General features: G+C 52.0%; 1 protein-coding gene across 2 annotated transcripts; it reads left to right on the top strand.

Annotated features, from left to right (window-relative positions):
- Nucleotides 1–26446, top strand: Flna (filamin A). Of its 2 annotated transcripts, XM_059251438.1 has the most exons (48): nucleotides 1–112; nucleotides 3068–3555; nucleotides 6469–6717; nucleotides 6823–6920; nucleotides 7009–7156; nucleotides 7741–7859; nucleotides 7949–8026; nucleotides 8120–8282; nucleotides 8366–8566; nucleotides 9126–9263; nucleotides 9344–9467; nucleotides 9615–9751; nucleotides 9852–10045; nucleotides 10265–10378; nucleotides 10470–10613; nucleotides 11692–11815; nucleotides 11899–12059; nucleotides 12143–12233; nucleotides 12318–12487; nucleotides 12695–12812; nucleotides 12950–13212; nucleotides 13654–14251; nucleotides 14337–14510; nucleotides 14584–14746; nucleotides 14827–14987; nucleotides 15079–15249; nucleotides 15598–15721; nucleotides 15806–15962; nucleotides 16563–16752; nucleotides 16911–16934; nucleotides 19142–19389; nucleotides 19499–19594; nucleotides 19753–19855; nucleotides 19940–20080; nucleotides 20406–20534; nucleotides 20729–20902; nucleotides 21001–21162; nucleotides 21384–21587; nucleotides 21666–21818; nucleotides 21922–22044; nucleotides 22133–22399; nucleotides 22554–22691; nucleotides 22909–23024; nucleotides 23553–23685; nucleotides 24334–24510; nucleotides 24671–24889; nucleotides 24974–25177; nucleotides 25940–26446. In XM_059251438.1, the coding sequence occupies exons 2-48, from the start codon at nucleotides 3183–3185 to the stop codon at nucleotides 26125–26127; spliced, it is 7944 nt and encodes a 2647-aa protein (XP_059107421.1). In that variant the 5' UTR covers nucleotides 1–112; nucleotides 3068–3182; the 3' UTR covers nucleotides 26128–26446. The 2 variants fall into 2 exon arrangements, with proteins under 2 accessions (XP_059107421.1, XP_059107422.1); XM_059251439.1 differs by lacking the exon at nucleotides 16911–16934.
- The last annotated feature ends 1391 nt before the right edge of the window (nucleotides 26447–27837 follow it).

The raw sequence follows: 27837 nt of genomic DNA, 5'->3' as shown, positions 1-27837 counted from the left end.
GCAGCACATTCGCGTGGAGGCGCGCGGCGCGCAGTGGACGCCAGCGGAGCTCTGAGGCTTCCGGCTCGAGCGCGGAGAGCTGGGCGCCACCCCGCGGTTGCAGGGACAGCAGGTGAGGGCTCCGTGGCCAGCTCCATGCCGGATAAGTGCCGCTTGCGAGCTGGGTAGACGTCTGGAAAGCAGGCAGAGAGGTCGAGGCCAGGTGCAGCTTGGGTATGGATTCAGGTGTCAGGCATCGCCTTAGTGTCCAGAGGTAGCTTTGCATAGTTTACCACAAACTGATGTCTGTGCTCAGGAATCTGGGAGCTCGAGACCATTGGGGTTCCTGAAAGAGGGGATGGTATCTGAGCGTTTGGCAGGAGATGGGTACAGGCGTGGGTACCCATAAACTGGTCATTGCGTGCCTATCTGGGAAAGAAAGGTCTTTTGAGACTAGTACCTTGATTGGGATAAGGGTGAATGGCAACTTGGAAGAACACTTTCCAGCCAATGCCAAGGGTGGATATGAGAGATGATGAGTCCCTTGCTGGTTTGGGCACAAGGAGCCGATTCCGGGGCTGTGGCAGGGTTTAGCCAGCTAGATTTCCAGCCTGGATCTTGGGTCCTCTCTCATATTGGTTCTGAATATGATGGTCATTGCCAGCCAGAACATAAACACCAACGTTCCCAGATCCCAATGCCAGACCTGGGCCAGAAAAAGTGGGTGAAATCCACCCGCAGTATCTTGCAGCTCTAAGCAGTCTGGCCAAGGTGAGAGTTCAGGAAATCAACGTTCTCTCCTGTCACACCTGGATTTGCCTTATGGGCACTGTTTTACTTTGGAGATTTTCTGCTTCCTTCCCTCCTGGCGCCCCCTGGCTACACAGGTCTAGAAACAGCTCTTCAGGATCCTAGTATAGCTGGTGGGCTTGGGCCTATAGTTTCCCTGTGGGAGGGCCTGGATTGGGGTCTGATGGTGGGGGTGGTGGAGGTGGGCGGGGTGTGTCTAACATCCAAGAATCTACTCCAAATAAGGGAAAATATGAAAGAGCTGGATTTTGGCTTCCTGGGCTGCCCCATCTGGGTCTTTGGGATGGAGCGACATCTGGTGGTGGCACTGTGTCCATTCTAAGGCCAAGAACTCTCCACCACACTCCCCAATTTCTCTTTTTCCCCAAAAAGCCAAATCATAGGGCTGGAAGCTGGGACACCCAAATTCTGTGTGGTCTGTTACTACGTTTCCATTTTCCTTGTTCTCTGCAAATTAATGAACTCAAGTGATAAATAGCAGATTTATAATAGCACTTAGTGGAAAATCAATTATTGATGCAATTCCATACCTGGGGATTTGCTCTGCAGCGGGGGTGGTGGTGGTGGGGAACACCAGAAAGATAACTCAAATCGTGTCTTGAACGACACCTCTGGAAGTTTATGTTTGAGTTACCATTTTGGTTACAGTTCTGCCATCCTGTACCCCAACTCTCTTTGGCTTACTTGTGTATATGAAAACAGAAGAGGAGAGGATATGGAGGTGACTGGAGGTGAGATAGGGGAGTTCTGTACTGGAAATGTTATTTGACTGGTGAGATTATAGACAGTCCCAAGATGAACATGCTGAGACAGAAGTGGTACCCATTGTGACCATAGCCTTACCATAGCCCCACCACAGGCAATACAGACACCCCAGGCCATAGAAGAGCCAACCATATTTGGGCATGCCATGTTGGCCAAGCCAGGGCTTCCTTCAGCCATGGGTCTTTTAGAAGATAAATCATTGCTAGAATTTGAGAAGTAGGGATGAAGGCCTGCCTTTCTGGAAAAACATAGAGAAAGGAACATTTTGGAAAGGCTTGGAGTACAGAGAATGTAGATGGAAAGAGTCTACCATGGGAAAGGTAAGCTGAATTCCCTTCACTAGAGGGTGGTAGTGAGTGTCCCCTACAGTTTCTTGCCTCTGTGCCTTTGCTCATCTCTGCCTCAATACAGCATCCTCATCATTATCCCCAGAATTATGTATCATAAAATTAACCATTAGTGAATAGCTTCACACTGCTTGGGGAACACAACCCAGGCTCCTTAGCAATCTGGTGATTGCTTGACGTCTGGTGATTCTCCTCCAGCAATCTGGGACCCTATCCCTGAGCCTTTCCACACCTCTAGGGTCACACCAAACTTTGGTCACATAAAGCCAGGTGAGAACTCTCCCCCAGAATTCCTCAGGGGCCCAGGTGGGTGGAACTGTGAGTTGGCAGGCACAAGGTGTACCCGTCTACACGCATCACAAGGTGGGCGCCCTCTGATTATGCCCATTGGTATGCCCTGGGCCTTTGGAAGGCTGCTTGGTCCTGGAGTGCTGGCAGCCTCCTGGCCCAGTTGCTTGCCCCATTTCCTCCCGGGTGGAACTAGGGGGCAGAGAAGACGGTGGGAATGAGCTGGTGCAGGTGAGCAGGGCCATGGAGACTGGGAAGACCAGCGGAGATGGGTAGGGTGGGCAAGGGTCTGCGGGTGGCTATGTTAGGTGATGAGAGCCCTGAATGGCAGCCGTTTCTTGGCGTTAGTGCGCACAAAGAGCTCGCAGCAGCACCAGGCGTTCTGGAAGGGTTCGCTCTCAGGATTGGACTCTTTGCATTGCTGTGGAACAGACTGCGGCTAAGGACCCTTAGCTCAGGAAGAAGGGGGAAATGAAGACAGAGGAGGAGGATGCAGGATCGGGGCGGAGTCCAAATGATTCAGGGATCCTATTAGCTCCACCCCCTGCAGAAAGAATCCCTTGTAAGGGTGTGCCGGCTGGAGCTGAGCAATCCGAATTGCTCAGCCTTTCCTAGCTCTGGAGTCCGTTTCTTGTATTACTGTAAGCAGATGTTGCCGGACCTCCTTGCGCTCTTTGGGGCTCAATGACCCTCCCTTAAGCAGAACTTGGTCGCCTTGGGTGGAGCAGGGGAGGGGTGCTTTGTGGGAGCATTCCAACGGGCGGGGCGAGGTGGGGCGGTCACGGCCCAGAAACCCCACCCAGAGGCCCCGCCCCTAAGGAAACCTTGCTTCTGGCTCCACCCTTCGCCCGCATTTAAAGGGCTCGTTCTTTCCGCAGCGCAACCTCTGTTCTGTGCCTTGTCTCTTGATCGCGGAAGTGCCTTCGGCTTTAATTAAAGGGCCGTCCCCTCGCAGAGGCTGCAGCACCGCCCCTCCGCTCCTCGCGCCTCAAAATGAGTAGCTCTCACTCCCGCTCTGGTCAGAGCGCAGCGGGCGCGGCTCCGGGAGGCGGTACCGATACGCGCGACGCCGAGATGCCAGCTACCGAAAAAGACCTAGCGGAGGACGCACCATGGAAGAAGATCCAGCAGAACACATTCACCCGCTGGTGCAATGAGCACCTTAAGTGCGTGAGCAAGCGCATCGCCAATCTGCAGACAGACCTCAGCGATGGATTGCGGCTCATTGCACTGCTCGAGGTACTCAGCCAGAAGAAGATGCACCGCAAGCACAACCAACGACCCACTTTCCGCCAGATGCAGCTCGAAAATGTGTCGGTGGCGCTTGAGTTCCTGGACCGTGAGAGCATCAAGCTCGTGTCCATAGGTGAGGGTGCGGGCCTCACTGGGGCACCGCGCGGGCGGGGTCACCGCAAGTCTCCCTCCTTTCACCCCCTACAGGCCCCCTCCCGGTTCCCCTCCCTAGGTGCCCCGCAACCAAGAGTACCCCTAGGCCTCTTAGCCGCCTAGCTCCGAGAGATCCTTGAGAACAAAGGCGCGCAGGCTGGCCTATGGAGCATGTGAACCGCTATGCGCCCCCGCCCGCTGCGCCCTCCTGGCCTACTCCCAGGCTGAGCTCACATCCTCTGTAGGCCTCACCCCCAGCACCCCCAACGCTGCACCCGTAGTGGGACAGGCACAGACTAGGTTTCTGCCCCTGAGAGCCGCACCCCATCCTTGGACAGTGGGATGTCCAGGCTCTTCCTCTACAACAGCAATTTTGAAAGGACCCTTCTAGCCTTTAGGTGCCTCTGTAGTTCTAAAGTGGAGGGTGCAGCTTGTGGCTCCTATTATGTAGGATGCCCTCAACTTCTTGCCCTGAAACATACTCCCCCATTGGAGGTGGTTCAAATCCCCAGTTTATATCTTTTCTGGCGAACTTGGAGGAGGGCAAAGAGATGTATTGCTGGCAAAACTGCACCCCAGGTGTGTTGGGTGTGGTTGACTGAAGGCACCTGGGCATCTGGCCATAATGTGCTTGGATGCCAGCTTTGCTATCACAAATCAAACTCTTACTTCCACGTAAACCTTGGTTTTCTGCATCTAGAATGCAGAGAGTTGTTGAAAGGTGCTCCAGTGTGCATTGGGTTTACTGCCAGCTCATTGCCAATGTCATTGATCTGGAGAGATTGGTATTGGTATTGCCTTTTGAAGGATCCCATGCCTTTCTCAAAGTAGGGGCTGCTTATGGACAGGCAACAGAATTGGTAACTTGGGAATGTGGAACAGGGAGAGTAGGAAAATGGACCTTTTCTTCATAATAGAAAGGGCTTTCTGTTATACTTAGGACTTTGGGATGGTACATGCTAAATCAGTGAGGGACCAAGATTCTCCTAGCCCCTCAGAGAGCAGGTTTCAAATGCTGAGTTTTTTCTTTGGAATGCCCATAGAGGCATGCCAGTGGATGTATGGAGGCCCAACCCTAGTCCCAGCCTCAGTCTAGCCAGCTGAGTCATTTCTGAGTCTTGGGGGGGGGCAACCGGATGTGGGGAGTCAGGCCACACCCCAGCTCTTTGGGGGGGGTCTCCTCCCTCCTTCCTTCTTCCCTCCTTCTTGTGAGCTGGCTGGAGCAGGCCTAGTTCCCAGAGCTTTGCCATATAAGGCAAAAAAATGTTGGAAAGCAGCAGTGATTAGGAGAGGGAGGGGCCTGGCTGGCCCAGGGGCTGGGGGTGGGATGGGGCGGGGCCATCTAACTAGGCTGCCTCCCAACCCTGGGCCCTGGTCTTCTCCTCCTCTTAGGAGGGGAACGTAGCTGTCATAGCCAGCCTAATTAGACCAGGGGAGGGTCCTTCCTGGGACGGTGGGTCTGTCTTTGCTCCTCCCCTTAGAGGCCACTAAGGACTTATGGTTTCCTTGGGGGCTCTTGTGCTGGACCTGTGACTTGGGGTAGGGTCATTGTGTCCTTGATCTTCTTTAAACTTCCTTCCCCCATCCTCTCACCATTTTGGAAGAATGAAAAACATCCACAAGAGGCCAGAACCAACCTGTTAGGGAATAGGAAAGATCACTCTGCTTTGAGAGGCTCAAGTGATAGTCCTCTAGATGCTGTCCCACTGGACTGGGATGCCACCTACTGTAGATGGCCCTCCCAATGGTGTTCTTCTAGTTTTCATGACCTACCCCCATTGACTCACTAGATAAATATTCTCTGATTACAGGAAAGGCCTGTAAGGTTTCCAAAGATGAGCTGTAGAAAACCCTACCCACCATAAGCCATACACCCTTGAGGAGGTTAAGACTCAGAGGTGGCTTTGGGTGGGGCTCAGGGGTTACCATGGTAATGGGTGTTCAGTGTGCCCTCCCTAACCACTTCCCTTGTGGTAAGCCTGGTGGCTGCCCGAGACCTAGCCCGTTAGGTGGCAAGTAGGCTGGGTGGTGAGTAATAGTTAAGCAGGTTATGCTGAAGCAGCAGGGCTTGAGGACCCCACCCAAGACATCTGCAACAGGGACTCCCAAGTAGGCCTTGGCAACAGAGGCAGGCTAAAGCCAGCCCCTCCCTACTCTTCATCTTCTTCCTCCTTCAACTGGGCATTGGGGGCTGTTACCCTAGAAGTTCCCTATAGGCTTCAATGAGTCAGGACCAAATGTAGTTCCTTTGACTTATAGCCCCTCCCCCAAACCAGTCCTCTTGTGCCACCTCCTGACTCCTAGCTTGGGGGGGACAAGGAAGTAGCAAAGGATGGGGCTCACACCCCTTCACACAAGGATCCTTGCCAACACCTCCACTTCCCTTGCCTCATCCCCCACCCTGGAACAGCAGTTGTATTTCCTAACTACTCTTTGCCAACCTAGCCTTCCTCTTCTTTGGTCCCAGCCCAACTTGAGGTCAGGGGCCCTGTTTCTAGGCCAGTTAGGGCTAGGCCACTTCTCTCTGTTCCCATATATCCCAAGAGGTAGGGGGCAGGTCTTGATCTCAGCAGTTGCAAAGCATTTATCTCACTTGCTCTCCCACCCTCCTTCTGGGCCTTAGGGTTTTTGGCAATGTCCCCTTATTGCATTGTACTGTCATCATGTGTCTGTGGGTCTCTTCCTCCCCCCGAAAAGTCTTTTATCACTAAATATTTCCTTGCACCCCTTCAGAGGCCCTGGGCAGAGGGTGCCTAATCCACATTCTACCCTTAGCTGGAAGGGGCCTCTGTCACCTAATTGACTTGCTGTGCCTGTCCACCCAGGTCCCTCCCCGCTGGCCTTGGTGAGGGAAATCCCTAACTGCCCAGTGTTGCCACTCCTCTTCCCACAGACAGCAAGGCCATTGTGGATGGGAATCTGAAGCTGATCTTAGGGCTCATCTGGACCCTGATCCTACACTACTCCATCTCGATGCCCATGTGGGATGAGGAGGAGGATGAGGAGGCCAAGAAGCAAACACCCAAACAGAGGCTCCTAGGCTGGATTCAGAACAAGCTGCCACAGCTGCCCATTACCAACTTCAGTCGGGACTGGCAGAGTGGCCGGGCCCTGGGTGCTCTTGTTGATAGCTGTGCCCCAGGTGAGGGGCACAGAGATGGGAGATCTTGGGCTAAGGCTGTCTGGTCAACCTAGAAGGTGGTCCTGTAGCCCCTAGACTCACAACATGACCTTTTCTGTGTTGTAGGCTTATGTCCTGACTGGGACTCCTGGGATGCTAGTAAGCCTGTGAACAATGCACGAGAAGCCATGCAGCAGGCTGACGACTGGTTAGGCATTCCTCAGGTATGCTCCGTGAATGGCCCCAGCAGCTAAAGGGTGCTTGATCATGGTGAGGAGAGGCCCAATGGCTCTTGTCTTCTATCTGTGACAGGTGATCACCCCAGAGGAAATTGTGGACCCCAACGTAGATGAACATTCTGTCATGACCTACCTGTCTCAGTTTCCCAAGGCCAAGCTGAAGCCAGGGGCTCCTCTTCGGCCTAAACTGAATCCAAAGAAAGCCCGAGCCTATGGGCCAGGTGAGGGGGCCTGGGCAATGACATTCCAGGGGGTTGAGCACCTATATCTGGCTATGGGGACAGTATTCTCTCTCAAGTTGGGTCCTAAGAGGTTTAGGGTCATGGAAGCTGGGCAAATCACTCTTGAGGGGGATGAATGGATCAGGGTTGGTCAGAAATGGTGCCCTGACAAGGGAATGCTAATAGGTTCCTTAAGTCATGCTGGCTTGTGGGAAGTTTCTTGGTTGAGGGAGGACCCAGTGTGTTACTATTCTATAATTGGAGATAAAGCAGTCAGGATCATGCAAGTGCAAGGGTTTGGGAAACCAGTGCAGCAAATCAGACTGTTCCAGAGAATGGGCCTAACCTGGTGGCAAGAGCACACACAGCTGATTTCTGAGGCCAGGCTCAATATACTGGGCTTATATTGAACAAGTCTGCCTGATTGGATTGTGCCTAGCTTGGGGAGGGGCACCAAACTTGCAGAAGGATAGAGTCTTCAATGCTGTGTCCCTGTCACTGCTTTAGTTTCTAGGAACCAGGGTATAGAAGTTAGGGTGTGGCCCTACCAGCTAGTCCATGGCTTCCTCACCCTCTCCTGACAGGCATCGAGCCTACAGGCAATATGGTAAAGAAGAGAGCAGAATTCACTGTGGAGACCCGAAGTGCTGGCCAGGGAGAGGTGCTGGTGTATGTGGAGGACCCAGCTGGACACCAGGAAGAGGTAGGGTTATCCATTGGCAGGGCAGGATCCTGCTGTGTCTTCTTTTAGGACGGCTGCTCTTAACACTCATAGGCTCCTTCCCACTACAGGCAAAAGTGACTGCCAATAATGACAAGAACCGTACCTTCTCTGTCTGGTATGTCCCCGAAGTAACAGGAACTCATAAGGTGAGTCCTTGGCTGAGAAGGAGGCTGGTGGCTATGGGTAGTTGGCAGAGGTTCCCTTATCTCACCCTCACAGCCTGCCTGTCCTGGGAACAGGTGACTGTACTCTTTGCTGGCCAACATATTGCCAAGAGCCCCTTTGAGGTATATGTGGACAAGTCACAGGGTGATGCCAGCAAAGTGACTGCCCAGGGCCCTGGTCTGGAGCCCAGTGGCAACATCGCCAACAAGACTACCTACTTTGAGATCTTCACTGCAGGTGAGAGGAGGCAGCTGAGGCCCAGCCAGCCATAGGGGAGAGCTGTGCTAGAGTCCCAGAGCTGAGTCTGTGTCTTGGGACAGGAGCTGGCACAGGTGAGGTGGAAGTCGTCATCCAGGACCCTACAGGACAGAAAGACACAGTGGAGCCTCAGCTGGAGGCCAGGGGTGACAGCACCTATCGCTGTAACTACCAGCCCACCATGGAGGGTGTCCACATAGTGCACGTCACCTTCGCTGGTGTTCCCATCCCTCGAAGCCCCTACACTGTCACTGTTGGCCAAGGTAGGCCTGGCCATGGATGCTCCTCTACTGTGGTGCTGTGGTCTGGGCCTCCCAAGGGAGGAGTAGACCATTGGGGCTGTCCCAATGAATCCCCTGTTTGGGAGCCTCAGTCTCTGAGCTTCTACTGTCTGGGCAAGCACTATCTTTCCTTTCCCATACTGGGGCCCTTCTTGTTCCTCTTCCTCTCCTTGCCCCTCTCATCTTTCCTTTCCATGCTTTTACCTTCGGAAGAGCACGCTCCAGCTGTCTAGAAACCTGCTGCTCTCTGCTCTGCCCACAGGTCAATGGTACTTGGATCCATCTTCCTCTTGTTGGGGAGGGCTGGGTGGAGGTATTGGGGCTGGTGTCAAATAGTTGGGAGAAAGCCTGCCATGTTCCTGCTTGGGGTGCAGGTTCCAGGGTCATGGCCCATTCAGTTCTTTCTTGCATGTGCTTTACCAGCCTGTTAGGCCAAACTCTAAGGAACTCTCTAATCCCAATGGCCTGGCCCTGTGTGTAGCAAGGGAAGGGACAGTCAACCCTCGTTTTCCAGCAACTCAGCTGGCCTATTTGCCCACAGCCTGTAACCCTGCTGCCTGCCGGGCTGTTGGTCGAGGCCTCCAGCCTAAAGGTGTGCGAGTGAAGGAGACAGCTGACTTCAAGGTGTACACAAAGGGTGCTGGCAGTGGGGAGCTAAAGGTCACTGTAAAGGGCCCCAGTAAGTGTGTCTGGTGGGGTGGTGGGTGATGGACCTCAGGTCATAGTTAGAGAGGCCTGAGTTATTCCTTGTCTTTGCAGAGGGCGAGGAGCGTGTAAAGCAGAAGGACCTAGGGGATGGCGTGTATGGCTTTGAATATTACCCTACAATACCTGGTACACACACTGTCACTATCACATGGGGTGGCCAAAACATTGGCCGCAGGTGAGCTCCCTCCACTACTCACTATTTCTGAGCCCTTCCATCTCCCTGCCTGGCGAGGGGCCAGTGGCATCTTTCTGCCTAGCTCACAGTTGTTGGGCACAGGGCAGTGCCTCTTGGTGCTTACCTATATGGTACTCTTGCTTGCAGTCCCTTCGAGGTGAAGGTGGGCACTGAGTGTGGCAATCAGAAGGTGCGGGCCTGGGGTCCTGGGCTGGAGGGCGGCGTTGTTGGCAAGTCAGCAGACTTCGTGGTAGAGGCCATTGGTGATGATGTGGGCACCTTGGGTAAGTTGGAGGCTTCAGAGTGGGCATCCGAAGCAGAGGGTGACAAGGGCAGCCTACCCCAAGGCTCCAGGGTACCAATAGGACTGATGGCTGTTGTCAGGTTTCTCCGTGGAAGGTCCATCACAGGCCAAGATCGAATGTGATGACAAGGGTGATGGCTCCTGTGATGTGCGCTATTGGCCTCAGGAGGCTGGCGAGTATGCTGTTCATGTGCTGTGTAACAGCGAGGACATCCGTCTCAGTCCTTTCATGGCTGACATCCGAGAGGCACCCCAGGATTTTTACCCAGACAGGGTAAAGGGCACACAACATTGACCTGAGCCTTGGCTTTCTACTTTTGCTTGCAAAGGCTTCGGGGGGTGGGCATTATTCCATCTTGTCAATGAGTCTGGGGTCAAGAGCTCAGAGCCTGGCTTGGTATTTCCAGAATCATGTCCTGCCACTCTGTGTGTTACTTACTGCCCTGCCTGACTTTGGTGGCTTTGCCTTGGTCTGAGATTAGTTTCTTACCAGGTGAAGGCACGTGGGCCTGGATTGGAAAAGACTGGTGTGGCTGTCAACAAGCCAGCAGAGTTCATAGTTGATGCCAAACATGCTGGGAAGGCCCCTCTCCGAGTTCAAGTCCAGGTGGGATGCCTACCCATGTTGGGGGCAGGATTGGTAGGCCCCTAGGCCTGGGTACTGACCAGCAGGCTGTTTGCTTTTGCTTGCCTTACAGGACAATGAGGGCTGCCCTGTGGAGGCGACAGTCAAGGACAATGGCAATGGCACTTACAGCTGTTCTTATGTGCCCAGAAAGCCAGTGAAGCACACAGCCATGGTTTCTTGGGGTGGTGTCAGCATTCCCAATAGTCCCTTCCGGGTAAGCCAGCCCATGGGTCATTAGCCCATCTCCCCAGAACCCCTTTGTTCCTGTAGCAGTTTTTAACTAGATCAGGCTTGCATACCAACACAGTTTTCCCATTTTCAGTAGACTTGACTTTTAGCAGCCATCACCACAGTCTAGTTTAGGACATGTTCATCATCCCCAAAGACATTCTTATCCTTTCATCCCCAAAGAAACTCCTATCCCTTTCTTTTTCTTTTTTTTTTTTTTAAAGATTTATTTATTTATTATGTATACAGCGAGTGTTCAGCCTGCAGGCCAGAAGAGGGCACCAGATCTCATTATAGATGTTGTGAGCTACCATATGGTTGCTGGGAATTGAACTCAGGACCTCTGGAAGAACAGCCAGTGCTCTTAACCTCTGAGCCATCTCTCCAGCCCCCCTATCCCTTTCTTTAGCCCTTGGCAACCACTGACCTATGGATTTGCCTTTTCTGGACCTTTCACATAGATGCAATTATATATACGTTATAATTATATATATTATACACAAACACAGTGTGACCTCTTCGGGGTGTGTGTGTTTTCTTTTTGAGACATCTCACCATGAAGACCAAGCAGTCCTAGAACTGGCTCTGTAGCCCAGGCTGGCCTTGAACTCACAGAGATCCACTGCCTCTGCCTCTGAAGTTCTGGGATTAAAGGCGTGCGCCACCATGTTTGCTCTGTGACTTTTTGTTTGGTTTCTTTCACTGAGTGTCATGAGAAGGTTTTTCCACATTGTAGCATGTTGGTGTTTCATATCTTTTTATGGCTGAATTCTTTTTACATCACATTGTGTAGATGGAAAACACAATTTGGTAGATATGTGTTACTTTTGGGCTATGTGAATAGCTCTGGTAGGAACATTTGGTTAAGTGCGTGGACCTAGATGTTTATTTCACTAGGAGTAGAATCACAGTATCATGTGGTCACTTTTATCTGTTTGAAGAACTTCCAGTTGTCCCAAGGCAGCAGCAATATTTGACCTGTCTACCAGCAATAGCTGAGGGAGCCTCTCAGCTCTCCTGCCACAGACTTGTCATGTTTTTTCACTTGCCCCTGTACTCTACAGGTGAATGTGGGAGCTGGCAGCCACCCAAACAAAGTCAAAGTGTATGGTCCAGGAGTGGCTAAGACTGGGCTCAAGGCACATGAACCTACCTACTTTACTGTGGATTGTACAGAGGCTGGCCAGGGTAAGTAAGGCCTAGTGTTGAATGGGAGGACAGGCTGTCTCCACAATGTTCCAGCCTCTTCTTATCCTACTTGTCGATCACAGGAGATGTCAGCATTGGTATCAAGTGTGCCCCTGGAGTGGTGGGTCCCACTGAGGCTGATATCGACTTTGATATCATCCGCAATGACAATGATACCTTCACTGTGAAATACACACCCCGTGGGGCTGGCAGCTATACCATCATGGTCCTTTTTGCTGACCAGGTAGGTGTTACTGCTCCTAGTCCCTAGATTGCTAAGTGTTGGGGTGCTGCTGTCCTCAGCTGTTTTCCTTCCATCACTTGCAGGCCACACCCACCAGCCCCATCAGAGTCAAAGTGGAGCCTTCTCATGATGCCAGCAAGGTGAAGGCTGAAGGTCCTGGCCTTATTCGCACTGGTAAGGATGAGTATTCTGTAGAAGGTTGAGTGGAACCAAGGGTAGGGAACTCAGTAGGGTGCCTCAATTTTGTTGTCTCCTCAGGTGTTGAGCTTGGCAAACCCACCCATTTCACGGTCAATGCTAAAACTGCTGGCAAAGGCAAGCTGGATGTCCAGTTCTCAGGACTGGCTAAGGGAGATGTAGTGCGAGATATGGACATCATTGACCACCATGATAATACCTACACAGTCAAGTACACTCCCGTGCAGCAGGTAGCTATCTCCACCTGCTGCAGCCATACCATTTCTTATATGGTGGGCTAGGTATGCTGCTGCAAGAAGTTTCTAATTTCTCACCTGGGAAGGGGGCTGAGAAGCAAAGCTTGTGTCTTTTACACCTGCTCAAGCTGGGCAGCTGTAGGCCAAAGACACTGGAGTACTGACTGATGAGTGACCCCTGCCCTTCTGTACCTATTTTAGGGCCCAGTAGGTATCAGTGTCACGTATGGAGGAGATCACATACCCAAGAGTCCATTTTCAGTGGGAGTATCTCCAAGCTTGGACCTCAGCAAGATCAAGGTGTCTGGCCTTGGTGACAGTAAGTAGTCGCTATACTTGTCATTGCCATGGAGGACCACTCAACCCTATCCAGCTGAGTCTTGCCTAGGGCTGCATAAATAAATGATGGTTAATTTCTTTTTTTTCTCTCTCTTTCTACTATCATCATTGCAACAGAAATGGATGTTGGCAAAGATCAGGAGTTCACAGTGAAGTCAAAGGGTGCAGGTGGTCAAGGCAAAGTAGCATCCAAGATTGTGAGTCCCTCAGGTACAACAGTGCCCTGCAAGGTGGAGCCAGGCCTAGGAGTTGACAACAGCGTGGTACGTTTTGTGCCCCGAGAAGAGGGGCCTTATGAGGTGGAGGTGACCTATGATGGTGTGCCTGTGCCTGGCAGTCCTTTTCCACTGGAAGCTGTGGCTCCCACCAAACCTAGCAAGGTAATTGAGTTTGGGAGCCTATGAGGGGAGGGTCCATCTTCCTTCCTCCCTCCCTCCCTCCCTCCTTTTCTTTTCTTTTCTTTTTTCTTTTTTCATCAGGGAGGGTTTCAAGACAGGGTTTCTCTGTGTAGCCCTGGCTGTCCTGGAACTCGATTTGTAGACCAGGCTGACCTCAAACTCAGAGATCTGCCTGCATCTGCCTCCTAAGTGCTGGGATTAAAGGCGTGTGCCACCACACCTAGCTCCCATCTTCCTGAGGGCACCCTATCTTCTTCAGATTTGTCCTGACCCTTTGTCATTTTTGCCTTTATGATTGATGGGTAGATGACCTATTAGGCAGCCTATGTCTTTCATGTCTCTGGGTGGGGAGGAAAGCTATGGCAAAAAGAGGCAGATGAAAGGTTAGGCTAGTAGCTGCTTCTGACCTCCTCCTTCCCTCAGGTGAAGGCATTTGGACCAGGGCTACAGGGAGGCAATGCAGGCTCCCCTGCCCGCTTCACCATTGATACAAAGGGAGCTGGCACTGGTGGCCTGGGCCTGACAGTGGAAGGCCCCTGCGAAGCACAGCTTGAGTGCCTGGACAACGGGGATGGCACATGCTCTGTGTCTTATGTGCCCACTGAGCCTGGGGACTACAACATCAACATCCTTTTTGCTGACACCCACATTCCTGGATCCCCATTCAAGGCCCATGTGGTTCCTTGTTTTGATGCATCTAAGGTGAAATGCTCAGGCCCTGGGTTGGAGCGGGCTACTGCTGGTGAGGTAGGGCAGTTCCAAGTGGACTGCTCAAGTGCTGGCAGTGCTGAGTTGACTATTGAGATCTGCTCTGAGGCGGGACTGCCAGCTGAAGTATACATTCAGGACCATGGTGATGGCACACACACAATCACCTACATTCCTCTTTGTCCTGGGGCTTACACTGTTACAATCAAGTACGGTGGCCAGCCAGTGCCCAACTTCCCCAGCAAGCTGCAGGTGGAGCCTGCTGTGGACACCTCAGGTGTACAGTGCTATGGACCTGGGATTGAGGGTCAAGGTAAGGAGGCCTACTGTAGGGGAGTAGCAGTTACCGGGTGCAAAGAGTCCTACAGCCACAGCCTCCTCACTGTGGCCTTTTTCAGGTATCTTCCGAGAAGCAACCACTGAGTTTAGTGTGGATGCCCGGGCTCTTACACAGACAGGAGGGCCACATGTCAAGGCCCGTGTGGCCAACCCCTCAGGCAACCTGACAGAAACCTATGTGCAGGACTGTGGTGATGGCACATACAAAGTGGAATACACTCCCTATGAGGAAGGTATGAATATGCTGGGCAGTACCTTAGGCAGGGCAGGGAGTAAGTAGACTTACTGACCTGACCTGCCTTCCAGGAGTACACTCTGTGGATGTGACTTATGATGGCAGCCCTGTGCCCAGCAGCCCCTTCAAGGTGCCTGTAACAGAGGGCTGTGACCCCTCCCGGGTACGTGTCCATGGGCCAGGCATCCAAAGTGGTACTACTAACAAACCCAACAAGTTCACAGTGGAAACTAGGTGAGTGAGCCACTGAAGAGGCAAGGGCAGCCAATGGGCTTGGGAACCCCAGGTAATGACAGACTGTCTGTTTGGAATAGGGGAGCTGGCACAGGTGGCTTGGGCTTGGCTGTTGAGGGCCCCTCCGAAGCCAAGATGTCTTGCATGGATAATAAAGATGGCAGCTGCTCGGTAGAATACATACCATATGAAGCTGGCACCTATAGCCTTAACGTCACTTATGGTGGTCACCAAGTGCCAGGTGAGGAGATGATGATGATTATGGAACTAGGACTGTCTGCTGATATCCACAGTCTCTTATATAGCTACCATCCTTTCACATTAAACTCCAGGTAGTCCCTTCAAGGTCCCTGTGCATGATGTGACAGATGCGTCTAAAGTCAAGTGTTCCGGGCCTGGCCTAAGCCCAGGCATGGTCCGTGCCAACCTTCCTCAGTCCTTTAAGGTGGACACAAGCAAGGCTGGAGTTGCCCCATTGCAAGTCAAAGTGCAGGGGCCTAAAGGTGAGAGTTCACATATCTGGGAGTAGGGAGTTATGAAGGTATCATCTTTTTAGACCCAGCATGTGGAGGCTAGGGCAGATGGTGGAAGGGCTGCAGGCAACCACAGAACCAGGCAGAACTCTAGAGAAGTTATAATGGACAGGACTTGGCCACTGAATAGATGTGGCAAGAGAGAGGGCCTAAGGAGGCACTTAGATATATGTTTTATACTACAAGGCCTTAGAGTCATTCCTGGAATTGGGAAGTTAAGGACAGACTTTGGGCCCAGTCCTAGTCCTCCAGTGAGATGGGGTTGGCAGTGGGTATCAAGGAGCCAACCTAAAGATCTGTCCTTGGGACTGGGGCTAGGTCTGGTGGAGCCAGTGGATGTAGTGGACAATGCTGATGGTACTCAGACTGTCAACTATGTGCCCAGCCGAGAAGGGTCCTATAGCATTTCTGTACTATATGGGGAAGAAGAGGTGCCACGGAGGTAAGAAGCAGGGTTCACTGTGCATGCTGGGGCAGTTTGGGTACTGAAATTTTTCTGATGGTTCATAACACCCTGATCCCACAGCCCCTTCAAGGTCAAGGTGCTGCCCACACATGATGCCAGTAAGGTGAAGGCCAGTGGACCTGGACTCAACACCACTGGTGTGCCTGCCAGCCTGCCTGTAGAGTTCACCATTGATGCCAAGGATGCTGGAGAGGGTCTGTTGGCTGTCCAGATTACGGTGAGCTTTCTGGCTTCCTGGGCTGTACTTCAACTCTAGGCATAGGGAAAAGAGGCGAGGAACAAGACCTGGGCAGGTGCAGTGTAGGGCTGCAGGTGGGCAGGCAGCCCAGTCTAGATAACTAGTCTGCCTGGAGCTGTACTGTAAGGGAAAGGCCTCTGCTTCTGGTCTGCTAATATAACTACGTTAGGATGTGTAGCAGTTTTGTCCAAGTTGAAAGGGACAAGCTTCCTCAAATACACATTCATAGCTATTGAGCATGGTGCTAAAAGCCTACAGTGCTTCAGCTTCCTTACATGTAATATTCTCACAGGACAGGTATAATGTTACAACATTGAGATCTTTCATGTAAGCTCCTAGTGCCCATATGACAGGCCCAAGACTGAGGCTGAGCACCAAGCTGTGCTCTTGTCATGTCAGGGAATGTTGGATGTTTGGGGGCTTCTATTCTTGACTGTGCCACAGACAGGTAGCCACTGGGGCCATAGGGGTAAAGGAGTCCAGAAACTATCACTGTTATAGCTGTATTTGGTGTTTCTATGGAAGGCCTGAGATAGTCCAGGCCTTGCTAGGACTCCTCCCCTGTGCTTTGCTACACAGGACCCTGAAGGCAAGCCCAAGAAAACACATATCCAAGACAACCATGATGGCACATACACAGTGGCTTATGTGCCAGATGTGACAGGCCGGTACACAATCCTCATCAAGTATGGTGGTGATGAGATCCCCTTCTCCCCATACCGTGTCCGGGCTGTGCCCACTGGGGATGCCAGCAAGTGCACAGTCACAGGTGAGCCAGCCCACCATCAGCCACCATGGCGCTCGGCACGGGGCTTGGGTGTGCCTGTGTGCAAGGGCTCGCTGCTTGGGGCGGCGTGTGGGATTGGGGGCCACCCCCTTGAGTGACTCACCTGACCTTTCTCCTTGCTCTCTGCCCTCTCACCTCAGTGTCAATCGGAGGTCACGGGCTAGGTAAGCTGCTTGCTGGGGCCACTCCCAATGCCCCTGCTGCCCAGAGAGGCAGTTTCCTTTCCTCTCCATTGCTAATTCATTCCCAGGACAGTTCCAGCTGCAGCTCTAGGCAAGGACAGAATGGGGGAGGCTGTGTAGACAAGGCCATGGGCTGGAGGGTCAGGGCCCAGGGAGGTTTCTGGAGCTAAGCATGAGTGCTCTGGTTCTCCCCTCTCTGGGCCTCCATTTCCCCATCTGAGAACTTGGGTTGCAGCTGAGAGCTTTGGGGGTGAAGTGTATCCTAGGAGGCACCCTACTGGGGACTTTGGGGTCTGGGGATCTTGGCACCCCTGGGGATGGGCAGCAGGTGCTTCCTTCTCACAAGGGCTCCTGTGTGGGCTCAGGGTACAAGGTGGTTTCCTCCACCCAGTGGGAATCTCTAGCCCTCGTCAGATCCACAGACTTCTATCCCTGCCTCCCAGGGGCATCTGTGTCCTGGGCTGAGGGAGGTGCATGAGTGGGTGGGGCTGGCTGGTGGTACAGTAGTGCCAGTGTCAACTGCTTGGGTGGCCAGCATGGCGGGGTCTGGCCCAGCCTCAGAGCCCCAAAGTGCATTCTGCATCACATCTCCTTCTTTCCTTCTCTCCTCCTATTCCCTCAGCAGTGACGTTAATTAGACAGTTCCTATCAGACAGGTTTGTCTGCCGCAAAACAGAAACACCACAGGGATACTGATATAAGGCTACAATTATTTACATGCCTCTGAAGGCTGTAGGCCTGGCACTTGGGTATGTTGCCAAGGACAGGATTATAAGATAGCTAGGTTTTTGTGGCAGAGGCTAGATTGCTTTGTAGAATAGTCTGTGGGATTGGAGATCATACATATGTGCACAGGGCAAGAGTGGAGAATAGGCTAGAGACTTGGAGTGGCCTCAATTTTTCTGACCATTATGTGTGGAATGGATTAAGTTCCAGTAAGGGAACTTAATCACCTTTGGGCAAGCCAGAAGGTTGGCTTGGGCCAGGTCAGTGGCTGTTGGGACATTAACCAATAGCCTGATTAACAGGTGTATTTTGAGGATGCTGTGGTTAAGACCTGCTCACCTTGAGCCTGGGTACAGAAATGAGTAATCAAGTAGCTGTCAGGAGAAGGCCCAAATCATTAGCTAGATAATAGAGGGGGCAGGCATGCAGGAAACTTATAGGTTAGCATGGGTAGCAGGTAGCCAGGGATATAGTTAAACATGGTATCTGAGTCTCATGTTGCCAATGTGAGACCAAGGTCAATAGAGGGTCTTGGTGGTAGGTTGGTAAGTGTGTGTGGGGGCTTAAACTTGGTCCCCAAATAGGTTTGGTGCACCTAGCTGCTTTTCTTGTTGGGAGGCTGGGCTGCAGGGGTGCTCTTGCTACAAGGCCTTACAACCCACAGCTCTCAAGCCTCCACAGCTGAACCCCAGATCATAACGTCACTGTCCTTTCCCTTTCCTTGGGCACTATGGGGCCCTAGAGGCTGCTTACATGCTTTATCCTTGCAACCCTGCAGTGGTGGCTTGGGCCTTCTATCCCCTGATCCTTGGGTGCCGCCACTGCTTTGCCAAGCCTGCTGTGATGCATTGCACGGGTGCTAATCCTGCTGCCTCCCTGCTACTTGCTCTTGTCTGTGCTGGGCTGCTTCTCACTGCAAGCCTCTGGTTGAGCAAGCGTTCTCAGTTGTCAGGAAACTCCAGTTTCACCTTCAGGCCTGGGGGTGGGTAGGGAGGAAAGTGTCACACTCCCCACACTGCAACAGGACTCTGCCTCACTGCATCCACACATAGCACTGGAGCCCGGGGCCAGGCCACAGGGGTACAAGTAGCCATGGGCCTAGTCAGAGTGCTGGTATTTATCAGCATAGACCATGGTACCAGCTGAGGCTGAGTTGGCAGAGGAGATGGCAGTAAATGCTTGTGCTGGGATGGGATGGTCCCTTACTTTTCCTCCCAGGTATCTCAGTACCACCTGTTGGGCCTCTTTCATAAAGAGGCTTGAGGTGGTCAGGAGAATCCTTCCTGCCTTCTGAGAAACCACTCACCGTCCTAGCTTGGGGTATAGGTTGGGTTAGGGGTTGGGGCTGGCTGTGCTTGGTCATAGCATTAAGAGACCTGGATGGGTGTCAGGCTGATTGGAGTATCCCAAATGCCTGGCTCACCTGCTGGCTCCCCCTCTGGGGATCCATTCTGCCCTCCCAGGTGCTGGCATTGGCCCCACCATCCAGATTGGGGAGGAGACAGTGATTACTGTGGACACGAAAGCAGCAGGCAAAGGCAAGGTGACTTGCACAGTGTGCACACCTGATGGCTCGGAGGTAGATGTGGACGTGGTGGAGAATGAGGATGGCACCTTTGACATCTTCTACACAGCCCCCCAGCCGGGCAAATATGTCATCTGTGTGCGCTTCGGTGGCGAGCATGTGCCCAACAGCCCCTTCCAAGTTACAGTGAGAAGGGGCCAAGGACGGGTGGGCAGGGAGATCTGGGAAAGTTCTAGTCTGTCCTTCCAGGTCCCTCTGTGACAACAGTCTTTAGCTCTCTCACTTTGCCTTGCAGGCTTTGGCTGGGGACCAACCCACAGTGCAGACCCCACTACGGCCTCAGCAGCTGGCTCCACAGTATAACTATCCTCAGGGTAGCCAGCAAACCTGGGTAAGGCCTGGCCTGGTTTATTATTCAATTTGCCTGACCCATAGGGACACTTGGAGCTGGCCATCTGGGTGTCTCATGTGGCCCTGTTCTACCATATGTGCATAGAAATCTCAGATCTTCTTGTAGTCCCTCACCTGATTCTTCTGTCTCCACTGCAGGTTCCAGACAGGCCCATGGTGGGCGTTAATGGGCTGGATGTGACCAGCCTGAGGCCCTTTGATCTTGTCATCCCCTTTACCATCAAGAAGGGAGAGATCACTGGTGAGTAAGGGCTGGGAAGGAACTTGGAAATGATGCTAGGGTGTGCCAATTGCCTGTCCTGACCTTAAAACCACTGCCCTATAGGGGAAGTTCGAATGCCCTCAGGCAAGGTGGCCCAGCCTTCCATCACTGACAATAAGGATGGCACTGTTACTGTGCGCTACTCACCCAGTGAAGCTGGCCTGCATGAAATGGATATCCGCTATGATAATATGCACATTCCAGGTGGGCTCACTGCCTCTTGTCCACCCCATCCCAGGCCCCTATTACTATCATCTCAGAAAGAACAGGCTGGAGTGGTGTTATAGATCAGTTGGTAGACTGCTTGCCTAGCATGCATGAAGCTCTGACTAAACTAGATATCATGGCACATGCCTGAGAATCCTAGTACTAGGGGTAGAGGCAGGAGGATCAGGAGTTCAAGGTCATCCTCAGCTTAATAGTGAGTTTAAAGCCATCCACAGATACATGAGACCCTGTTTCAAAAATCAAAAAAAGACTAGTGCATGAATGAGGCTGGTATTCCATGTGGCTTCTATTCCTGCCTCAGGAAGCCCTCTGCAATTCTATGTGGATTATGTTAACTGTGGCCATGTTACTGCCTATGGCCCTGGCCTTACCCATGGAGTGGTCAACAAACCCGCCACCTTCACTGTCAACACCAAGGATGCAGGAGAGGGTAAGGAGAAACTCTAGACTTAACCTGCCCAAGTTGTCCTCCCTTGGCTGAGGGCTGGGTATGAGAGATGATCCTGAATGGAGTTCTCTACCTTGTCTTCATGCCTCTGCTGAGCTATCAAGTCAGCTCATCCACAAAGGCCCAGCAACGCATCCCTGGGCACAGTTCCCACTCTTACCTGTGATGCTTTTCAGGGGGCTTGTCTCTGGCCATCGAGGGTCCATCTAAAGCAGAAATCAGCTGCACTGACAACCAGGATGGAACATGCAGTGTTTCTTACCTGCCTGTGCTGCCTGGTGACTATAGCATCCTAGTCAAGTACAATGACCAGCACATCCCAGGCAGCCCCTTCACTGCCAGAATCACAGGTGGGGAGCATCAGGAATAATGACAGGAACAGGTGGCAGGGTGGGCACAGTGTTTTGGGGCTGGATCCATAGTGACTGATGGCTTGCATTCTTACCAGGTGACGATTCTATGCGTATGTCCCACCTAAAGGTGGGTTCTGCTGCTGATATCCCCATCAATATCTCAGAAACAGACCTCAGTCTACTCACAGCCACTGTGGTACCACCCTCAGGGCGAGAGGAGCCCTGTCTGTTGAAGCGGTTGCGCAATGGCCATGTGGGTAAGAGGTTAAGAGGGGGCAAGCATTTTTGGGAAGGAGGGAGAAGCAGGTATGATAATTAACTATAATCCCAATACTTGGGAGGTGGAGGCAGGAGAATCAGGGGAACCAGTCATTGGCTACATAGTGAGTTAAAGCCATTCTGGCCTGTTGGGGGAAAAAAGAGGGAAGGAGGTAGGCTGTGGGCCTACACCCTGTTGATGGCCCTACCCTGTGCCCAGGGATTTCCTTCGTGCCCAAGGAGACAGGGGAGCACTTGGTGCATGTGAAGAAGAATGGCCAGCATGTGGCAAGCAGTCCCATCCCAGTAGTGATCAGCCAGTCGGAGATTGGTGATGCCAGCCGTGTGCGGGTCTCTGGTCAAGGCCTCCATGAAGGTCATACCTTTGAGCCTGCAGAGTTTATTATTGACACCAGAGATGCAGGTAGGCAGTGGTGCTTGCCAGATGGGGCAATACAGCTTCACTTGGCATTCTGGCTTATAGCTGTTATCTATCCCCCAGGCTATGGTGGGCTCAGTCTGTCCATTGAGGGCCCTAGCAAGGTAGACATCAACACAGAGGACCTGGAGGATGGTACATGCAGGGTCACTTACTGTCCCACAGAGCCTGGAAATTACATCATAAACATCAAGTTTGCTGACCAGCATGTGCCTGGTGAGTGTGGCAGCCACACCCCTGTAGTTTGACAGCCTTTCTAGACACCCAAGGGCCCACCTGTAATCTGTGCAGGGTATGGACTGTACTTTTTTCCCTACAGGCAGTCCCTTCTCTGTGAAGGTGACCGGTGAGGGCCGGGTGAAAGAAAGTATTACACGCAGGCGACGCGCCCCTTCAGTAGCCAATGTTGGCAGTCATTGTGACCTCAGCCTGAAGATTCCTGGTAGGGGAAAGATCATGAGGATTCCTAGGGTAACCCTAAGCACAAGTAGAGACAGGGACCTGCTCAGCAAGCTATCTTCTACTTGTAGAAATTAGCATCCAAGATATGACAGCCCAGGTGACCAGTCCATCAGGCAAGACCCACGAGGCAGAGATTGTAGAAGGAGAGAACCATACTTACTGTATCCGATTTGTGCCTGCTGAGATGGGAATGCATACAGTCAGCGTCAAGTACAAGGGCCAGCATGTGCCTGGGAGCCCCTTCCAGTTCACTGTGGGGCCTCTGGGGGAAGGGGGCGCCCACAAGGTCCGTGCTGGAGGCCCTGGCCTTGAGAGGGCTGAAGCTGGAGTGCCAGGTAGGTGTGCTTGTCTAATTCTTGCTATCCTAGGTGGGCTAGATGGGTGTTTGGAGGAAGTAGCTAGCAGTCATGTTGATCTTGGCTTTGCTTGGAGTTGGCTGAGGGTGGGAACCAATTCTCTGCTCCATGAGCACACACTGCTTTCCCACAGCGGAGTTCAGCATTTGGACCAGGGAAGCTGGCGCTGGAGGCCTGGCCATTGCTGTTGAGGGCCCTAGCAAGGCTGAGATCTCCTTCGAGGACCGCAAGGATGGCTCCTGTGGTGTGGCCTATGTAGTTCAGGAGCCAGGTACTGGGAACAGAATTGGTTGGGGTAGGGGGAGGTAGGACCTGAGTATGGGTGTGTTGACCCCAGGTGTTACATAGTCTCCACTTGGCTCTTTATTCTCCATCTTGAGGTTCCAGGGACACCCAAGCTGGCTGTGGAAGGCAATAGGCCTTTCCTAGGCTAGTCCTTGGAGATATGTGGCATCCCCAATATAGCCTTATGTTCTCTTCCTGTCCAGGTGACTATGAGGTCTCAGTCAAGTTCAACGAGGAGCACATACCTGATAGCCCCTTCGTGGTGCCTGTGGCTTCTCCGTCTGGTGACGCCTGCCGCCTTACTGTTTCTAGTCTTCAGGTGAGGCACTGAGAGAAACTGCCCACCTGGGGCTCCTAGGCCCGGCCAGACCACAGTCACTTTGGCAAGCAGGCCTCAGCTCTGAGCTGAGTGGCCTACCCAGAAACAACTCTGGGTGCTAGGCTTTTGCTCTGGCCGGGTACAGCCCACACTTGGGGTTGGCAGGAAGTGCCCTGCCCACTGCGTGGCGTTTTTCTCGTGTCTCAGGTCTAAAGGCTTTGAACAGAAGCCTGTGCCCATTGAGCACTAGGGCTAAGGTTTAAAGAGGGACAGCCTGCTAGAGCTGAGTGCTACCCACAGGGTGGGGCCACCTTCCCTTTCTGCTGCCTGGGTGTGTGATTGCAGAGCACACGTCTAGGGGATATGAGATTGGGGGTGTGCTTGTGGCTTGCTGCCTTTACAAATCAATGGCTCTCCCTCTTTAAACCATATTGGACACCAGATGGGTAAGTGACCCTGTGGGTCTCCTGCTCTTCCATTTGCCCTGGCTCTAGCCATCCTGTCTAACCACATCTGCTGTGCTTCCAGGAGTCAGGGTTAAAGGTCAACCAGCCAGCCTCTTTTGCAGTCAGCCTGAATGGAGCCAAGGGGGCAATTGATGCCAAAGTGCACAGCCCCTCAGGAGCTCTGGAGGAGTGCTATGTCACAGAGATTGACCAAGGTAAGGCTCTATCCCTGTCTAGCCATCCAGCCATCTGCCCTAATGGACGAGAACCAGGATGAGTGTACACAAGGAAAGTAATGATTCTATAAGCAACCAATATTGGGCTCCTCAGCTTCCCAGATTGATAAGCACCCATGAAGATATGGCTTTCTAGCATGGCCACTAGGAAGAAAACCTTAGCAATGTCATACATGAGAGAGACAAAAACAGACACAGAGAGCAAGAGAGATAGTCTATCTCTGTGACCAGAGGAATAGCAGTTCTATTGAAGCACACTAGTTTTCCCCTCCCCCCATGACCTGAAGCAGAGTCCTTGCTAAGCCTGCTAATCTGTAGACAGCATGATTTTAACAGTACACTGTCTAAGGAGGCAGCAATGTGGGCATTTTGCTTGCCAGTCCAAAGGACTCACCAGTAGATGTCTTAGGTATCGATAGCCTTAGTCCTCGGGATGTATGTGTTGTTGGGGTGGGTACCTAGCACAGTTCTGGAAGCAGAGGGGTCTCCATGGAGCAATTGGGTTCCTGCTGGTGGCAAGAGAAATGAAAGGGATGGTTAATACTAAGGCTATTCCTTTCAGATACCATTTGTTTGTTACATACTGAAAAGTACCCCAGGCTCATAACATGTCCTTCTGCATCTCAGATAAGTATGCTGTGCGTTTCATCCCACGAGAGAATGGCATCTATTTGATTGATGTCAAGTTCAATGGTACTCATATCCCTGGAAGTCCCTTCAAGATCCGAGTTGGGGAGCCTGGGCATGGAGGGGACCCAGGCTTGGTGTCCGCCTATGGAGCAGGCCTGGAGGGTGGTGTCACAGGTAGGTTCATGGGTACAGCTCTGAACGTGGATGCAGTTGTTGGGGCCTTGCATCTAAGCTCTTAGCAATAGGAGGCATGTGGAAGTATCAAGGTTGTTCTGGGTGGCTGAAGACAGGGAAGCCAGTAAGGTAGACTCTACCTGACCTTCCATGCTCCCAGGGAGCCCAGCTGAGTTTATCGTGAACACAAGCAATGCGGGAGCTGGTGCCCTTTCGGTTACCATTGACGGCCCCTCCAAGGTGAAGATGGATTGCCAGGAGTGCCCCGAGGGCTACCGTGTCACCTATACCCCCATGGCACCTGGCAGCTACCTCATCTCTATCAAGTATGGTGGGCCCTATCACATTGGGGGAAGCCCCTTCAAAGCCAAGGTCACAGGTGAGCCTCAGGCTAAGCTGTTGTTGCCCACTCAATGCCTTGATACTCCAGCCACTTCTCAGCCTTACCCATTCTGTCCTGCAGGTCCCCGTCTTGTTAGCAACCACAGCCTCCATGAGACATCATCTGTGTTTGTGGACTCCTTGACAAAAGTCACCACTGTTCCCCAGCTCGCAACCTCAGGCCCAAGTCCTGCTGATGTCAGCAAAATAGTAGCCAAAGGCCTGGGGCTGAGCAAGGCTTATGTAGGCCAGAAGAGCAGCTTCACAGTAGACTGCAGCAAAGCAGGTAAGTAGCCCTGTTTCTAGCATCTGGAAGTACAAAGTCAGAAATAACAGGACAGTCAGCATGTAGGAAGTGCAGGAACTGCCTTTAGGGGTATGGTTGTTGCTTTTGGGGCTACCTTCTGTTTGGGCTTCTTGGAGAGGTGGCTCAGCAGTTAAGAACACTGGGTGTTCTTCCAGAGGACCCAGGTTCAAGTCCTAGTACCCATATGGCAGTTCACAACTATCTGTAACTCCAGTTCCAGGGGATCCAACATCCTCACACAGACATACATGCAGGCAAAACACCAATGCACATAAAACAAAATAAATAAATTGCTGGGTGGTGGTGGTGGGAGGCAGCCCTCGGGAGGCAGAGGCAGGCAGATCTCTGAGTTTGAGGCCAGCCTGATCTACAAAGCTAGTTCCAGGACAGCCAAGGCTGTTACACAATGAAACCCCATCTTGAAACCCCCCCAGAAATATATGTGTGTGTGTGTAGGTATGTAGGTATGTATGTATGTATGTGTATATATATATATATATATATATATATATATATATATATATATATATATATATATATATAAAGTGTGTGTGTGTGTGTGTGTGTGTGTGTGTGTGTGTGTGTACCTGGAATTTATCATCTGGTAGCCTAGGTGGAGTATGAGAAGCTTGTTGCCTGTTCTAAACAAGGGACAGGATGTGGAATAGGAAGAGGGCTCAGAGCAATTAACAGCTGAAAGAAGGGGTTAAGGATGGTCATTGAGGCCTATTCCTATCTCAGGTAACAACATGCTGCTGGTGGGGGTGCACGGCCCAAGGACACCCTGTGAAGAGATCCTGGTGAAACACATGGGCAGCCGCATCTACAGTGTCTCCTACCTGCTCAAAGACAAAGGGGAGTACACACTGGTGGTCAAGTGGGGTGATGAGCATATCCCAGGCAGCCCGTACCGCATTATGGTACCCTGAGCCTGGTGCCTATGCCAGCCAGAAGCTCCCATGGCAAAGAGCATCCTTACACCTGTCCCACCCTCAAGAAGCCCCATTTTCCTTTCCTGAGCCCTGGGACCTCCCTCCCCTAGATCACTCTGGCCACTCTGTCACTGCAGTCGCCCCTGCCCTGCGCTGTGCTCACCTGCCTCTCTGGGCTTTCACTTGGGCAGAGGGAGCCATTGGTGGCAGCGCCTGTCTCCTTTGGTTCTGGGAGGGTGGGAGTCCTATGTACAACCACCTGCTAGTTGTCTTTCCTAGCCAGGAGGAATAAAATTTTGCTTCCATTGTCCTGTGAGTGCCTGTAGCTTTCATGGAAAGAGTGATGAAGGCCAAACTGGCAAGGGCACCAAGAAGGCAGAAGCATAGTATGTGGGATCTCCAGGTAGCACAGTCTGTACTTGTTCTTTGCTTCACGGAGATGGGTATATGGTGCACCTAGAATGGCATATAGGATCAAGTAGGCAAAATGTGGGGCATTAAGATTCATTGCTAGCTAGTTGGTGATCCCTAGCAGTGATGATCAGGTAAACAGTCTTTGAAATAGCATCGGAGCCTAGCCATCTCTTAAACACCATGAACAGAATAATACCAGCTCTTTATTTTTGTTTGTTTTTTGAGTCAGGTTTCTTTGTATAGCTTTGGCTGTCCTGAACTTACTCTGTAGACCAAGCTGACCTCCAACTCAGAGATCCATCTGCCTCTGCCTCCTGAGTGCTGGGATTAAAGGTGTGTACTACCACTGCCTGGCTTATTTTGATTTTTTGGAGATAGGGTTTCACTATGTAACTTTAGCTGTCCTGGAACTCATTATGTAGACTAGGCTGGCCTCAAACTCACAGAGTTCCTCTGGTCTCTGTCCTCTCAAGTGCTGGGATTAAAGGGGTAAGCCACCATGCTTAGCTTACTATGAACCCTTTAAATAAGGCACCATTATAAAGATTCTCCTTCCCACAACAGGGTATGTATCTTGTCCATCAGTGAAAGGAAGGGGTTGTCCACTCATAGGGAAGCACAGTGCTCTGGTCCTAAGTATTCTTGATGGTTCTCTCATCAATCCTCAAATGGGACCTGTCATAGAGCCTCTGTGCCACAAGTACAGTGGGGAAATCTCTTGGCTTTCTGCTCCATAACCCTTTTCTGCATCTTTTGTATGTAGATTCTGTCCTGTGTCCCCTAGAACTAAAATTAAACAATGTCTTAAGTCCTAGCTTCTAGTGAAAACTGCATATCATATCCTATCTAAGCTCCTAGCACTTGACTCATTGGCATTACCTCTGCTGGGACCCCATCAGGCAGGACTTCAGAGCACTTGGCCAAAGGCTAGTCATTCAAGAAGAAACATAGGGGATAAAGGACTGAACTGCTGAGCCAAAACAGTCCCATTGACTCTGGAAGGTTCTGCACCCCACTTCTACACTGGCACTAGGTAGAAGCAGGTATACTTGGGATCCTCGCTTTTGTGCATCTGAGGCTGCCCAGTCCCAGAAGACACTGCCCAAGGGACATGTAGACACAACTAAATAAAATCTTTCCCTTGGCCCATTGGTATTATTGTTGAACAGCCAGGATAGAGAGGAGGGCCCAACACTCTGGGAGCCTCCAGAAGCTTCCCACCTGGACAAGGGGTAAAAAGTATCAAAGGCAAGTCCAAGGAGGTGCAGCATTAACAGAGGCAGAGGCAGATGA

Source organism: Peromyscus eremicus, chromosome X (assembly GCF_949786415.1).
Source record: "Peromyscus eremicus chromosome X, PerEre_H2_v1, whole genome shotgun sequence".
Lineage (NCBI taxonomy): Eukaryota > Metazoa > Chordata > Mammalia > Rodentia > Cricetidae > Peromyscus > Peromyscus eremicus.
The sequence above is the reverse complement of the archived record's forward strand: the minus strand, read 5'-3'. Positions and strand labels throughout refer to the sequence as shown.

Excerpts from the sequence above, each read along its gene's own strand:
- Flna (XM_059251438.1), top strand. The coding sequence starts at position 3,183 with ATGAGTAGCTCTCACTCCCGCTCTGGTCAGAGCGCAGCGGGCGCGGCT. Across the intron at positions 21,588-21,665 it reads TATTGACACCAGAGATGCAG|GCTATGGTGGGCTCAGTCTG; the intron begins GTAGGCAGTGGT and ends TCTATCCCCCAG. Across the intron at positions 23,025-23,552 it reads TTACTGTTTCTAGTCTTCAG|GAGTCAGGGTTAAAGGTCAA; the intron begins GTGAGGCACTGA and ends CTGTGCTTCCAG.